At 37.5% G+C, this 15,659-nt stretch overlaps 1 protein-coding gene across 1 annotated transcript; it reads right to left on the bottom strand.

The window, feature by feature from the left end:
* Positions 1 to 828: 828 nt before the first annotated feature.
* Positions 829 to 14,865, bottom strand: mmp17b (matrix metallopeptidase 17b). Its single transcript, XM_059346627.1, has 11 exons — positions 14,675 to 14,865; positions 13,647 to 13,779; positions 12,487 to 12,652; positions 12,058 to 12,166; positions 10,605 to 10,782; positions 8,220 to 8,396; positions 4,910 to 5,018; positions 4,755 to 4,828; positions 4,002 to 4,151; positions 2,811 to 3,065; positions 829 to 1,538 (listed from the first exon to the last, which is right to left on the bottom strand). The coding sequence occupies exons 1-11, from the start codon at positions 14,822 to 14,824 to the stop codon at positions 1,150 to 1,152; spliced, it is 1,890 nt and encodes a 629-aa protein (XP_059202610.1). The 5' UTR covers positions 14,825 to 14,865; the 3' UTR covers positions 829 to 1,149.
* Positions 14,866 to 15,659: the final 794 nt, after the last annotated feature.

Raw genomic sequence — 15,659 nt, 5'->3', positions numbered from 1 at the left:
CCTATTACCCACCCATTATGTCTTTTCCATGCCTTTGTTAATCTCTTGTTTCCTTATTGATAGTAAAATATACTTTATTGCTCATCTATTATAAGTTAACTATGAACTTGTTAACAGTTAACTATGCTTTTTGCAGCTAAAGGAATCTAAAGCGAGAACAATGCCTTATTACTTGTTAATTAATGGTTATTACAAGGACCTTAATATAAAGCGTTACCTGTGTGTTTTTATGGGACTTTTTTGTATATAGTTTTATTATATTTACATTTTTACCTTTTTATATGTTAATTTTTGTATCCTATGTTTACATTTTCAAGTTCCAAAACAGTTCATTGAGCATATTTGTGGTTTTTATTGTAGTAAATACACTGCAAAAAAAGAAAAGTTGGGTGAACTCAAAATTTCAAGGCAACAAACTTCGATACATTTTTAAGTTGGACAATTAAACTAAATATTTTAAGTTTTGTTTTTGAGTTTGCACAACTCTGAATTCAGATTTTTGTCAACTCAACTGTAAGTTGTACTTACTTATAATTTTACATTGTAATAACTTTTAATCCTTACTTCTGCTAACTTCTGCAATGTGCTGAATTGGCACGATTGTAACGCCACCTTGAAATGTCAGCTAATGTTGCGACCACAATTTTGAGTTAGCATTGATATGCTAACGGCTACTCTTGTAGCTGTAACAAGCAGCGCCGCTAGCATCAGTTAGCCGCTAGCATCAGTTAGCCGCTAGCATCAGTTAGCCGCTAGCTTTTGCTTATGACCGAATTTCACCGCTTTCCCGAATTTCACAACAAAGAAATAAGAGTTAGCAGAACTATTGTCCCTTGTTTTGAACTCCAACTTAAAGATATAAGTAACAACAACGCACCAACTTGTTTTTGAGCAGACAACTGGCTTCCTTTGTTGTGCTAACTTACATTATTGCCCTAAATGTCAATAATTTATATTTCCAAGTTTTACCAACTTAAATCACTGTTTTTGGCCAAAAAATACAAGTTGGCTTTTTTTGCAGTGTAGTATCATTTTTCAACTCGGATTTCATGATTTTTGGGCTCAATGTGTTGATAAAGTAGGTTAAAGTGAGAAAATAATTGCCAAAAGTATTCAAAAAACAGCCAAAACAGGCTCAGAGCCCAGAGGTTAACCAGTCAACAGGGACCATGTGAGCAGCAGCCAGGCAGCAGCAGAAGCTGCCGTCCTGCAGCCAGCAGCTCCATTCTGGCAGCTGCATTGTGTCCAGATGTGTGAACCTCTGTCCTCTTTATGTTTGTGTCCATGTCTGTCCCTCCTCCTCTGTCCTTCTTCTTCCTCCTCCTTCTCTCTCTCCTCCCTCCACCTCTCCCTCAGCTCCTGTCTTCCTGCAGGCGGAGACAGAGACAAGGAGAGCTCGTCCACCTCCGGAGAGGACGAGGAGAAGTCGGGACAGTCCAGCCAGTCAGCGGTGGAGGACCTCGGGTATCCGTCCTGCAGCGAGGAGCCTGGGGACGAGAACTTCCAGTAGGAGTCTCCTCTGAAGAGATAGACGGAGCCTGGAGGAGAGCAAGAGACGGTTTTACAACAGGTTTTAAAAAATTCTGTGTCTTTTTAAAATAATTTTCTGTCTTTATTTAATAATTGTGTGTCTTCTTTTAGTAATTTTGAGTCTTTTTAAATAATCTTGTGTCTTTTTTGGTAATTTTGTGTCTTTTTTTGGGTCATTTTGTGTCTTTTTTTGGTCATTTTGTGTCTTTTTTTGGGTCATTTTGGGTCTTTTCTTAATAATTTTGTGTCTTTTTGGTAATTCTGTGTCTTTTTTGGTCATTCTGTGTACTTTTTGTCATTTTGTGTCTTTTTTCTGTCATTTTGTCACTTTTTTGGTCATTTTGTGTCTTTTTTGGGTCATTTTGTGTCTCTTAAAAAATATATTTTTGTGTCTTTTTTGTAATTCTGTGTCTTTTTTGGTCATTCTGTGTACTTTTTGTCATTGTGTGTCTTTTTTTAAAGTAATTTAGTTTTTTGTGTGGTCATTTTGTGTATTTTTTCTCTCATTTTGTCACTTTTTTGGTCATTTTGTGTCTTTTTCTGTCATTTTGTCACTTTTTTGGTCATTTTGTGTCTTTTAAAAAATATAATTTTGTGTCTTTTTTGTCATTTTGTGTCTTTTTAAAGTAATTTAGTGTTTTTTTCTGTCATGTTGTGTCTTTTTTGGTAATTCTGTGTACTTTTTGTCATTTTGTGTCCTTTTTTAAGTAATTAAGTTTTTTGTGTGGTCATTTTGTGTCTTTTTTGTAATTTTGTGTCTTTTTTGGGTCATTTTGTGTCTTTAAAAAATAATTTTGTGTCTTTTTTGTAATTCTGTGTATTTGTTGGTCATTTTGTGTCTTTTTGGTCATTTTGTGTCCTTTTTTAAGTAATTAAGTTTTTTTGTGTGGTCATTTTGTGTCTTTTTTCTGTCATTTTGTTACTTTTTTGGGTCATTTTGTGTCTTTAAAAAAATAGTTTTGTGTCTTTTTTGTAATTCTGTGTATTTGTTGGTCATTTTGTGTATTTTTTTTGGTAATTTTGTGTCTTTTTAAAGTAATTTTGTGTTTTTTTCAGTCATTTCGTTTCTTTTTTGTAATTTTGTGTCTTTTTTGGTCATTTTGTGTCTTTTTCTAGTCATTTTTTTGCCTTTTTTTTGGTCATTTTGTGTCTTTTTTGGTAATTCTGTGTACCAAATACCAAATGCACAGGTGATGCTTGTTTTCATGATGAAATATATGGATTTGAAGTGTTTTTTTTATCCTTGACAGAAGCTTTAACAACATGGTTTGTGTCCTCACCGTCGCTGTCTGTGGTGATGCCGCTGACACCTTCTCTCAGCAGCTGAGTCCAGTTGTCTTCCTGCTTCTCTACCTCGTAGTCCCCCATGTTCCCCCACACGGGGCCCTCCTCGGGGTCCCAGACCAGACCCCACCTCCCTGCTGCCTCCTCCTCCTCGTCTGCTCCAGATAGGGCCGCCCCCATCCGGAGGGCCGACAGGGGCTGGGGGTAGCCGTCCTGCAGGGACAGATCCCTAAACAGCCAGAACTGGGAACCTGCAGCAAGATACAAGGAAAAAAAACTTTATGGGATTATATACAGGCATGGAAAACATTATTTGACCCTTGTTTTCTTCAATTTCTTGTTCATTTTAATGTCTGGTAAAACTAAAGGTACATTTGTTTGGACAAATATAATGATAACAACAAAAATAGCTGATAAGAGTTTAATTTAAGAGCTGATATCTAGACATTTTCCATTTTATAGATAATGATTTTGGTTATTATAAAGAATGTTTCCATGACTGTAGATGTAAAAATGACTAAAAAGACACAAAATGACCAAAAATAAATGTAAAAATGATCAAAAATAAATGTAAAAATGACCAAAAATAACTGTAAAAATGACCAAACAGAACACAAAATGACCAAAAATAAATGTAAAAATGACCAAAAAGAACACAAAATGACCAAAAATAAATGTAAAAATGACCAAAAATAAATGTAAAAAAAGATATTAAAAAAGACAGAAAATGACCAAAAATAACCCAAAATAATTGTAAAAATGACCAAAAAACACAAAATGACCAAAAATAAATGTAAAAATGACCAAAAAAACACAAATGACCAAAAATAAATGTAAACATGACTAAAAAACACACAAAATGACAAAAAAAATGGATGTAAAAATAACCAAGAGGGACACAAAAGAGTTTAATTTAATCGCTGATATCTAGACATTTAACATGGTTCTATTGATAATAGCCAAAATCATTCTCAATAAAACCATGTTAAATGTCTAGATATCAGCTCTTAAATTAAACTCTTACGATCTATTTTTGTTGTTATTATTATATTTGTTTAAAAAATGTACCTTTAGTTGTACCAGACATTATAATGAACAAGAAATTGAAGAAAAAGGTTCTAATATTTTCTCCGTGACTGTATTTATGTGGATAAAGTTCATGCTGTAGTAGGATGAATGTCTCGTACCACTGATGAAGATGATGGCATGATCTGACTGTCTCTCCAGCACAGCGTGGAGGCGAGGAAGGTCAGGAGGAAGACCTCTCCACAGCCGTCTGACCGAAGCCCCCCGACCCGACACCAAGCCCCCCGAGGTCACCCTCCACATCGTCAGACCTGCAGGGAGAAACAGGAAGTTAACCTGGGAATCAGGACCAGACAGACAGACAGACAGACAGGTCCTCACAACTACTGAGTAACTTATAGGTAGTAATCAGACACACAGACACACAGACACACAGACACACACACACACACACACACACACACACACACACACGCATACACACACACACACATACGGACAGACACACACACACACACACACACACACACACACACAGACACACAGAGACACACACACACACACACACACACACACACACACAGACAGACAAAGACACACACAGACAAAGACACACACATACATACAGAAACACACACACACACACACACACACACAGACAAAGACACACACATACACACAAACACACACACACACACACACACACACACAGACACACACACACACACACAGACAAAGACACACACATACACACAGAAACACACACACACACACACACACACACACACAGACAGTCACACAGACAGACACACACACACACACACACACACACACCCCATCACCAACAGGTCAGTGTGTGTGTGTGTGTGTGTGTGTGTGTGTGTGTGTGTGTGTGTGTGTGTGTGTGTTCAGACCTTTGAAGAAGAACGTCTCTCCTCTGATTCTCGCCACAGCATCAAAACTGGTGTTGCATCGATCTGTGACGTGGCTGAAGGGAGTTAAACACAATGAGACTGAATCTGAAACTATCAGAATCTGATCTTAATTTATCACACGTCAGAAGTCTTACCTGTGTTTGTGATGATGATGATGATGATGATGATGATGGTCTCTGTGGTGCAGCTGAGGCTCTGGGACGAGGCGGGGAGCATTAGTGGCCAGCAGCTGGTTCCTTTTACCTGAATCAAAAATCAAATCATTTTAAACCTAATAAAGCAGCCACGATGATGCAATTATTATGCAGCCAGAAACATATTTCACAATTCTTATGAGATAATGCACAAAGACGTTCAGAAGACAAGAGTATTAGCGCACCATGCTAGTGACTTCTTGAGAATGCAGGTTAAGAAAGGCAGCTTTCTACAATTCAACAATTTCATTGCGCTTTTATCAAAATTCAATTCAATTCAACTTTATTTATATTTATTTATATTTATAAGGCAGACTCAATGTGCTCCACAATGGATATACATAATTACAGTTAAAAAACAAAATAAAACAAAACAAAGAAAAACAAACAATAAAAAAAAAAAATTACAAATTATTTGAAAAGTGCAGGTAGACAAGCTATGCCATATTCACCACATACACACTTACTTACTCACACGTGTGCACCCACTCCCACAACCACACATGCACACAAGCACACACACAGTTCAACCAAATGCTGTTGAAAAAAGATAGGTTTTTAAAAAGCGACGTACAAATGAGAGTTAATAGAACACAAGCAAAGATGAAGTCAAGAAACATAGCAAGAATAAGTGCCAAATTTTGGTTTGAGTCCATTAGGACGCAAGTGCTTTTAGGACGCGCGAGCGGTCAGTACGATTCTTATCTTTGTTGTCTGTGTAGATTAAGAGAGTCAAGCAGAGATACGAGCCGAGACTGTGGGGTCGTTTGGTGGGAAGGACAGGAACAGCTGGGTATCATCGGCATAGCAACTGTATGAGAAGCCATGATGGAGGATGATTGTGCCAAGTGAGGAGGTGTAAATTGAGAAGAGAAGGGGGCCTAGCACTGATCCTTGAGGCACCCCAGTGGATGGTGAAGGTTTTGTAGTTTTGACACTTCTCCCTTTCAAGATACTTTAACCCTTTATCGGGCGAAGAACCGTATTTGGTAACTTCAGTGGATATCCAAAATGGTAATATTTCGAGAAAAAAGTTGCAAATTTACTAGATTAAAGTGGCAAATCTACAAGAAAAAAAGCCGCAGATTCAAGAGATTCAAAGTGGCAAATCTGTGCGAGAAAAGTAACAGATTTACCAAAAAAAAGTGGTGAAAAAGCAACTTTTTTCTTGCAGATTCACCACTTTAAATCTCATGAATCTGCGCATTTTTTTCTCGTCGATTTGCCACTTTAATCTCGTAAACTTTTTTTTCTCAAAATATTAACCCCCCTACACATTCCACAGTCAGACACATTCTGGCTGTATGTAATATCCTCCAATATTCTCGAGGGTTGAAATTTGGAATTTGCAAGTATTTCAATAAGCGCCCTATTAAGGGTTAAAAGATCTCCCTGCAAAGTAATACTTAATAGTGTTTTAAACTACTGGACACTTTACACCTACTTTCAAGATTTGGAAGAAGTAGAAAGACACTAAGCTAACTTTGTAAGCTGCTAATGTTGCGCCCCTGAAAACAGGGAGAAATAATCACAAAGAGTGATGGCAATGTTTCCTCGATAAGAACATTTACCCGCATGAGGAAACTACCACAATTTCCCCTGGGTACTGTGGGCGGAGACCAAAGCAATCGATCCCAGACTCAAAGATCAAGATTACCATGTAGATCACTGATAACGCTATTATATATTTTACTTTTTAACAATAAAGAATAGAATACTCAATGAATTAATTCAACTTTGTTTTTAAACATTTAACCCCGTTTTTCCATAATATCAGTTTGACTATTTTAACAATCTATTTTTACACCATCACAGATAGAATTTACTTTTACACCCTGTTACACTAACATATTAGTTCCCACAGTTCATCAAACACAGAGTTGCAAATCACAGAACCAAAAATGGAACAATCCTGCAACAGTGGCCCTGAACCTAAAGAGGATGAGTTAAAAGTAACAAAACAGCTGCTTGATCCTTATTTATTGATGCATATGAAGCGTTTCATATCCAAGCACACAGCTGTCTGTGTGGCTCAACAGCTGCTGCAGGAAGCATGCATGACATTATGCAAAGGCAAATAACTTAAGAACCACTCTTTTTAAACAACGCGGTCACACATTTCACCACAGAGATTTCTTTCTTTTGATCCTTTGATTCTTTACAATAAATGGCTTTCACACATGAGCATGAAGTGGAGGATAAAACTAAAAGGAAATAGCTGTCTGTACTTCCACAAGACATCAGTTGACGCTACTAGTTCACAGCTGTCCTCTTTCATTCATAAAAGCTCCAGTTTAATACATCTGAAGGTCCTTATTCTATCTGACTTAATAAAAAAGGAAGTCATTAAATCATCTTTCTCTGATTTTGTCTGATGCAATAGTTTGGTTCTTGCACATGCATCCTCACATGCCAACCAAGATCAGGATTAATCATCAAGTGACCAAAAAAGGTGTCAATACAACCGCAGTGCTTTTATTTTGAAGGTGGTTTATGTATATCTGCCTGCATGCATGCCCACCTGCAAAGAAACGCAGTTTACCTCAGTACCTTGTCAAAAAGACGTATTGCTTTTTGCATAAAGTTAATAAATTACTGGTTTACTGCATAACATACATGCTCTATATTGTTTTTGTGGTTTGAATGTATGTTTAGTAGCATTTCTGGCTGAATGACGGTCGACTAAGATTTATTTAAAATCGTAGCTCCATGGAAATAAAAATTAGACTTTAGAAGCCTTTTTGATACTTTATATCAACTTTATATGAATTACGACGCACTCATTATTATTTACCGTTTGTTTTTCATTTTACCCTATTTCCTGTCAGCACCCGTTTCACACTGGACGGCACCTTTTCAAAATAAAAGCATCACAACATTGTAAAACACCTAGAAAATTTACAAACATGAAAAACAAGCTTTATAATCCAAAAACACCAATAGGAACCTTGTATTGAATACATGTATTCTTATCAGTAGCAGCTCAAAACCCAGATAATTTACTGTATTTTATAAAGCGATTCAATTAATATTAAGCAGAATTTAGTTCAGTTTTGGTCCGGCCCCTGCAACCTTCGTGGTATTGGTCATGTGGCCCCTTGGGAAAATTAATTGCCCACCCCTGCTCTAAATCCACACTGAGGTCGAGCCAGCCGCCACTTGTTTTTGTGGTATTTTTCCAATCCAAAGTTTTCCAAAGTTTACTTTTTAATAAACAGAGCTTTGAGAGTCTAGCTGTGCTGAGCCTCACCGTAGAGCTGGGTGATGTGCTCCAGGTCCTGAGGTCCCAGGCGGTAGTGGAGAGGGTCTCCAGCAGGACCCTGGTAGTACGGCCTCATCACTGAGTGGCGAGATGAGGAGTGGGCGAGGCCGAGGGCGTGGCCGAACTCATGGACCAGCACCGTGAACAGGTCGGTGCCCTCAGAGGCTGGGAGGAAGAACAGGGGGAGAACAGGGGAAGAACAGGGGGAGAAAAGGGGGAGAACAGGGGAAGAGAGGAAGAGGGACAGAAAGGGAGAAGGATTGATCTGATCAGAAGGTGTCGGGGTGTGATTTAGTTCCTCTGAGCAGCTACTAAAGGATGCAATACTCATTATACATCACAAGGTGGAGCTGTTGGAGAACCTTCCTGCAGACAAGAAAGTTTAAACCTCTGAAGTCCAGGAGATTTTGGTTCAAATTTGTCAACTTCCTATGCATTCATTCATTCATTTTTTTTTTTGTCTTTTTTTTTTGTCATTTTGGTCATTTTGTGTCTTTTTCTGTAATTTAGTGTCTTTTTTGGTCATTTATTGTCTTTTTTTGTAATTTTGTGTCTTTTTTTGTCATTTTGTGTCTTTTTTTTGCCATTTAGTGTCTTTTTGGTCATGTTGGGTCTTTTTTTTGGTCATTTTGTGTCTTTTTTTTTTTAGTAATTTTGTGTCTTTTCATAGTCATTTTGTGTCTTCAGTGTTTTTTTGGGTCATTTTGTGTCTTTTTTTTTGTAAATTTGTGTATTTTTTTGGTCATTTTTGTGTCTTTTTGGTCATTTTGTGTCTTTTTTTAGTAACTTTGTGTCTTTTTTTGGTCATTTTGGTCATTTTGTGTCTTTTTGGGTCATTTTGTGTCTTTTTTTGTAATTTAGTGTCTTTTTTGGTCATGTTGTGTCCTTTTTTTTGGTCATTTTGTGTCTTTTTTGGTCATTTAGTGTCTTTTTTTGTCATTTAGTGTCTTTTTGGTCATGTTGTGTCTTTCTTTTGGTCATTTTGTGTCCTTTTTTTTAGTAATTTTGTGTCTTTTCATAGTCATTTTGTGTCTTCAGTGTTTTTATGGGTCATTTTGTGTCTTTTTTTTAGTAAATTTGTGTATTTTTTTGGTAATTTTTGTGTCTTTTTGGTCATTTTGTGTCTTTTTTTTAGTAACTTTGTGTCTTTTTTTAGTAACTTTGTGTCTTTTTTTGGTCATTTTGTGTCATTTTGTGTCTTATTTAGTCATTTTGTGTCATTTTGTGTCTTTTTTAGGTCATTTTGTATCCTTTTTGTAATTTTGTGTCCTTTTTAGTGAATTTGTGTTTTTTTTGTAAATTTGTGTATTTTTTTGGTCATTTTGTGTCTTTTTGGTCGTTTTGTGTTTTTTTTTAGTCATTTTGTGTCTTTTTTTTGGTCATTTTGTGTCTTTTTTAGTCATTTTGTGTCTTTTTTGGTAATTTTGTGTCTTTTTTTAGTCCTTTAGTCCAACATATAATGTGATTTTGAATCTTCTTTGAAGTCATGATTTGGTGCTTTTGGTGACTCCAGAGGGTTAACCTCAGTGTGCCACTACAGAAGCAGCCTTTTCCACCCTGCAGCATGAATGTACCCCAGAAATGTCAAAGCAACTGGACTGAGTGTGTGTCTGAGTGTGTGCAAGTGAAAAATGTGACAATTCTCTGGGGACTATAAATATCCTCAGCAAATTTCATGGCGATCCATTAGTAATTGTTTGTAGAGAGTCAATAGAGGGTGGCACTGGGGGAACATTCATTCATTATCTGTAACCACTTACCCTAACTAGGGTCATGGGGGGCTTAGAAAAAAGGGTGAAAAAAGGCCGAAAGGGTGGGTACGCCCTGGAAAACCAATCACACTGCAAAAAAGGTGTCTCTTAAAACAAGATAAAAACAGTAAATATGAGGGAAATGATCCTACTGCATGGACAGATAATTTACCTTGACAAGATTTCTGAAATTAAGATTATTAAATCTAGAAATAAGCATGTTGAACGCTTAAAATAAGAAATTAACTCTGAAAGACATTTAGAAATGAATTCATGATATACATTTATGTCCTATTTAATTATAATGTGTTTAATTGAATAATTATATTTATCAGCTCTATCAACTTTCATGTATTTAATCCTACATTAATCATCGATTATTAATTATTTATTTATGTCTACATTTATTGATACATTTTAACTGGATCTCCTTACTGTTCTCTTTATTAAGAAACATCTAAATATATGACATCACTATATTTTTATTTTGGACTGAGCTTACTAGCATTATTGTGATGTTACTTTACTTGAGTATTTCCATTTCTAAGTTACTTGGAAATGGAAATACTCTCAATGATTCCCTCGTGAAAATAAATGACGGATAAATAAATGAATGTTCCACCTGGCTGTCTGAAGGCCCACTCCTCCTCTGCATCCAGGTGGACTCCTCCCGCCCGGGCGGGGTCCGATGGGAAGAAGGCGTGGCCGACTGCTCCGCCCGCCCCGTCGAAGGGATAGCCGTCACCGTGGTAACCGCTAAGAAAGTCTACCTGCAGGTCGGCTGCGTCCGGGCTGCCCACCTGGAGACAGAAAGGACTGTTGGTGATGATACTCAGGGCCGATACTCCCTTCATCATACATACAAATACAGAGATACACTTCTCACAGGGTTCTGATGTAGAACTGACCTAGGTACGTAGAATGTGACATAGTTACATAGAACGTGACGTAGTTATGTAGAAGGTGACATAGTTACATAGAATGTGACATAGGTACATAGAACGTGACATAGAACGTGACATAGTTACGTAGAACATGACATAGAATGTGACAGTTACATAGAATGTTACATAGAACGTGACGTAGAATGTAAAGTAGTTACATAGAATGTGACATAGTTACGTAGAACGTGATGTAGTTATGTAGAAGGTGGCATAGTTACGTAGAAGGTGACATAGTTACATAGAAGGTGACATAGTTACGTAGAATGTGACATAGTTACATAGAACGTGACATAGTTACATAGAACGTGACATAGTTACATAAAAGGTGACATAGCTACGTAGAACCTGACATAGTTACGTAGAATGTGACATAGTTACATAGAACGTGACATAGGTACGTAGAACGTGACATAGGTACGTAGAACGTGATGTAGAATGTAAAGTAGTTACATAGAATGTGAAATAGTTACATAGACAATACATAGAATATGACGTAGACCGTGACATAGTTACGTAGAACGTGACATAGTTACGTAGAACGTGACGTAGAATGTGACATAGTTACGTAGAAAGTGACGTAGAACGTGACATAGTTATATAGAACGTGACGTAGAACGTGACATAGTTATGTAGAACGTGACGTAGAACGTGACATAGTTACTTAGAAAGTGACGTAGAACGTGACATAGTTATATAGAACGTGACGTAGAACGTGACATAGTTATGTAGAACGTGACGTAGAACGTGACATAGTTACTTAGAACGTGACGTAGTTACGTAGAATGTGACATAGTTACATAGAATGTGACATAGATACATAGAACGTGACATAGATACACAGAACGTGACATAGTTACGTAGAATGTGACGTAGTTACATAGAAAGTGACATAGATACATAGAACGTGACATAGTTACGTAGAATGTGACAAAGATACATAGAAAGTGACATAGATACATAGAAAGTGACATAGATACATAGAATGTGACATAGATACGTAGAAGTACTGTTGGTGATGATCAGGCCTGTGTAGCTGTGGATAGCCCAGCTCCGGTTCTGACACGGCGTTCTACCTGCAGAGAACTCTGATCGTCCCTAAAAGTCATCAATGCAGCATCAAACAGAACCAACCTCGTGGAACTCCAGCGGCGTCGGCTCGGCCCAAACTCTCAGAGCATAAAAGACCAGAGAACGAATGGTTTCACGAGACAGATGGGAGGAGGAGGGATACGACTGCAACCTGAGAGAGAAACAGAGAGAGAGAGTAAAAGAGAGAGACGCAACTACAGATGAGTTAAAGCAACTTTGGGTTCCTGGTGGCTTTATACTTGGTTAAAAATGAAAAATCTGACTGATAGCCAAGTTTATGTGGAGAAAAAGGAGCCATGCATGTGATGTAAGGACAGACTGAAAGATGCTGAACAGAGACAGAAATTAAGGAAGTTGACAAATTTGAACCAAATCTCCTGGACTTCAGAGGTTTAAGTAAGAGATCTGAATACTTCTTCCACCACTGATGAAAATAGTAAATACTATGTGTTCCATATTATGTCCTCCAACCTCCAGTTAATGTTCCTGCGTGTCCACATGGCTATAGCCCTCCTCCTCCTCCTCCTCCTCCTCCTCCTCATGGTGCTCCCCTCCTGGTTGGCCGGTGGTTTGGAGGTGTCGTCCTGATCAGGTAGAGAGCAGCGAGGACTGTTCATCAGCGCCATCGTCTCCTCGTCTGAACAACAGAACCACAACAGAACCACAGTAGAATCAAAGAGATGCATAAAACCCCACAACAGAGATGTGTTGGATCTTAACCCTTTGATACACAACATGGTCTAAAGTGACCCGACAAGAGTTTTTATGTTCTATATCTTTGCAATAAATTATTTTCATCATTCAGTATTCCAGGTTTTCCTCAATTCGTTTGTTTTTGATCATAATACATCCTAATTTTATGTTTTCCTTTATTCATTTTTGAATAAAAACCCTTTTTGTGTCACTATGCTTCTAATGCACAACATGGGTCAAAATGACTCATATCCATTTTTTAGATAAGTAGCTTGCTAAGCTAACTACTTAGCTAACTTCTTGGCTATGTAGTTAGCTAAGTTGCTTGCTAAGCTAACTACTTAGCTAACTTCTTGGCTAAGTAGCTTGCTAAACTAACTACTTAGCTAACTTCTTGGCTATGTAGTTAGCTTAGCAAGCTACTTAGCCAAGTAGTTAGCTATGTAATAATACAAAAATGTTTTTCTTCATAAAGTATGAGAGGCAAAATGGAAATAATGATCTGTTGCTATCAAAAACAAGATATTTAAAGAATACTTGGAATATTCAATCATAAAATAAGTTGATACCCAAAAGATTAAATAACATGAAGGAAATGAATGTGGGTCATTTTTGACCCATGTTGTGGATTAGAAGGGGGGTCAATATGTTGTGCATCAAAGCCTCCTGTTATGTTCTCTTCAAGGTTATAATAGTTTTGGATTTTTAATTAGTTTTAGTTTGAATTTTGTTGTCAATTTTTGTTTTCAAATTCAGTTAGATGTTTTAATGAGTTTTTAGATTGGGTTTGCTAGTTTTAGTTTAGTTTTTATTTTTGGGGAAAATGCTTAGTTTTAGTTTAGTTTTTTATTATTTTTAGTTTTTTTGTAATGGGGTATTTGAAATGGGACCTGCAACACAACAGTAGGGTTAAAGCATGCAGTATCTCTGATCCTTACTGACGAGTCCGGTGTCTCTGAGGCCTGCAAACCTCTGCATGGCCCTGACAGCGTTAGTGACCGCGGTCCAGGCCTGCAGCTGGCCAGTGGAGGGGTCTGGAGGAGGCAGGTAGCCGTACTTCATCAACCAATCCTATGAGTAGAGAAGAACAAGTAGTCATCTCAATACAGTGGCAGATAACCCAGATACATTGAGGTGTCTACAAACTGCTCACATAAAAAAAAAACTAAGATTTTTATGAAAATGTTTATGTATAGGGAACTCAAAGTGCTTCACTAAGGTTCAAGGATAGACATGTTCCTGGTTAAACATTCTGTGGCATGTCCAAACTATTTGTAGAATAGAGCCATACTATCCAGTAACCCTCCACCTACTTTCATGGCATGGATCCACCCATTCTCACCTGACTTCACTTACTCCTAATCAATGGTATACTCTATATGTCCCGCCCATTTCCTTTGTTCTGGCTGGCAGCAATATGAAGCAGCATGTGAGGGCCCTCGGTCCCTGTGATTCAGATACAAACCTATGGTTGTGCGTGATAAAGTGACTTTACTGCTTTCTTCATATCTTGATGTACTTTAATGGTTATTTGTAAATTGGATGTGATTAAATGTTTGACCAGTATAGATTGGTAAATGCTATAATCGTCATCTTGTTTGTTTGCCTTGAGACTACAGATATAATATTGTGTGTAAGTGTGAGGTGCACATGATTTGTTAATTGTAGCTCTTAAGGAAATGCAAGAATCCTTATAAGCTAATTTAGAATGCTGAATTTCTTATTTTACGTAATTGTTAAATGGATGTTTCTTTGTTATGTGGTACTCTAGAATCTCAGCAGTGGTAGACCTACCCCTCACCCCGCTAGTTAGAGTACTAATATATTGTAATTCTTGTGTTTTTCTGTTAATCATTTATAGAAAACCATATCCGTCAAGCCTCATCATCTCCTATTGCTCTAACTGTGTGCATAGTGACAATAAATGGCTCAAAGGGAAACATCAGTTGTGATGAAGCTGTCTTACCACCAGTTGGGTGCTCTCGTCTTCAGTGGGTGCCACTGTGGCAGTGGAGGGTGTTGGGGTGACATCAGCAGCAGAAGCTGTCTGGAAGCATCCATTAATCAGGCACAGAAAAATAATCCACATCTTCATCTTGCCTGCATGCTTCTGCATCAAATATTCACTTAGCAGAAATCTTCAGGGTCGATTGTAAATCCATTGGAGCTGGAGGTGATGTTCCTTCCCTGGAGTGGAAAGGAAATTAATGAAAATTTTGAGACAAAATGCAATTGGAGCTCCAAATACTGTCAGAAAAGAACATAATCTAAAGTAGTCCCCAAAGAAGAAGAAGATTAAAGATTAAATATACTATTTTTGGTCGTCTACGGAACATTATCAATCATTTGAGTCCAATAATCACATTCTGATAACACTCTGATGTTTTTAGTCTTCACAAACTCCAGAGGGAAATATCTGTCTCTTTAGTTGCTTAATGTTCCATTTACTGTGTTCGCCAGCTAATCTCTAACTGTTTCTACAACACTCAGAGGCTCAGCAAAATTTTGCATTGAAGTGAATCGGACGGGCGAAAAAAGAACAATAATTGGAGATTTTCAAACATCTACCTCTCAGGCATAATTTCAGCTAGAGACTCCATTTAAACTTTAAACAGTAGACACAAGTCTTGTGTATCGGTGTATTAATCCACGTTTCGATAGGTCATATAGTTTTTTATCAATCCCTGTTCAATGACCATGATCATTTTTGGAGAAATTCTGAGATTATAATGGGTGTGTATTGCACGGAATGTTCGTGTCACAGTGTGTGACATCATCACCAGAGTGTAGAGGGAGAGAAGAAACTGTCAAAAAGTAAATTTGAAAACTGCGCTCCAGGCCTCAAATTCCACTCTACAGAAATAATTTATACATAGAAACGTAGGAAAATTTGTCTTCTCACTCACAATCCTCTGGTAAAGCTGTCAGAGTTATAGTTTGGGCGTAGGACG

Source organism: Centropristis striata, chromosome 12, assembly GCF_030273125.1.
Source record: "Centropristis striata isolate RG_2023a ecotype Rhode Island chromosome 12, C.striata_1.0, whole genome shotgun sequence".
Taxonomy (NCBI): Eukaryota; Metazoa; Chordata; class Actinopteri; order Perciformes; family Serranidae; genus Centropristis; species Centropristis striata.
This window is presented reverse-complemented; position numbering and strand designations above follow the sequence as displayed.

What these genes read in the sequence shown, in the direction of transcription:
- mmp17b (XM_059346627.1), bottom strand. Translation starts at nt 14,824, where the DNA reads ATGCAGAAGCATGCAGGCAAGATGAAGATGTGGATTATTTTTCTGTGC. An exon ending in TGCCATCATCTTCATCAGTG is followed by an intron (nt 3,066 to 4,001) that starts GTACGAGACATT and finishes ATCTTGCTGCAG; the next exon opens with GTTCCCAGTTCTGGCTGTTT. An exon ending in CATCACCACAGACAGCGACG is followed by an intron (nt 1,539 to 2,810) that starts GTGAGGACACAA and finishes GCTCTCCTCCAG; the next exon opens with GCTCCGTCTATCTCTTCAGA.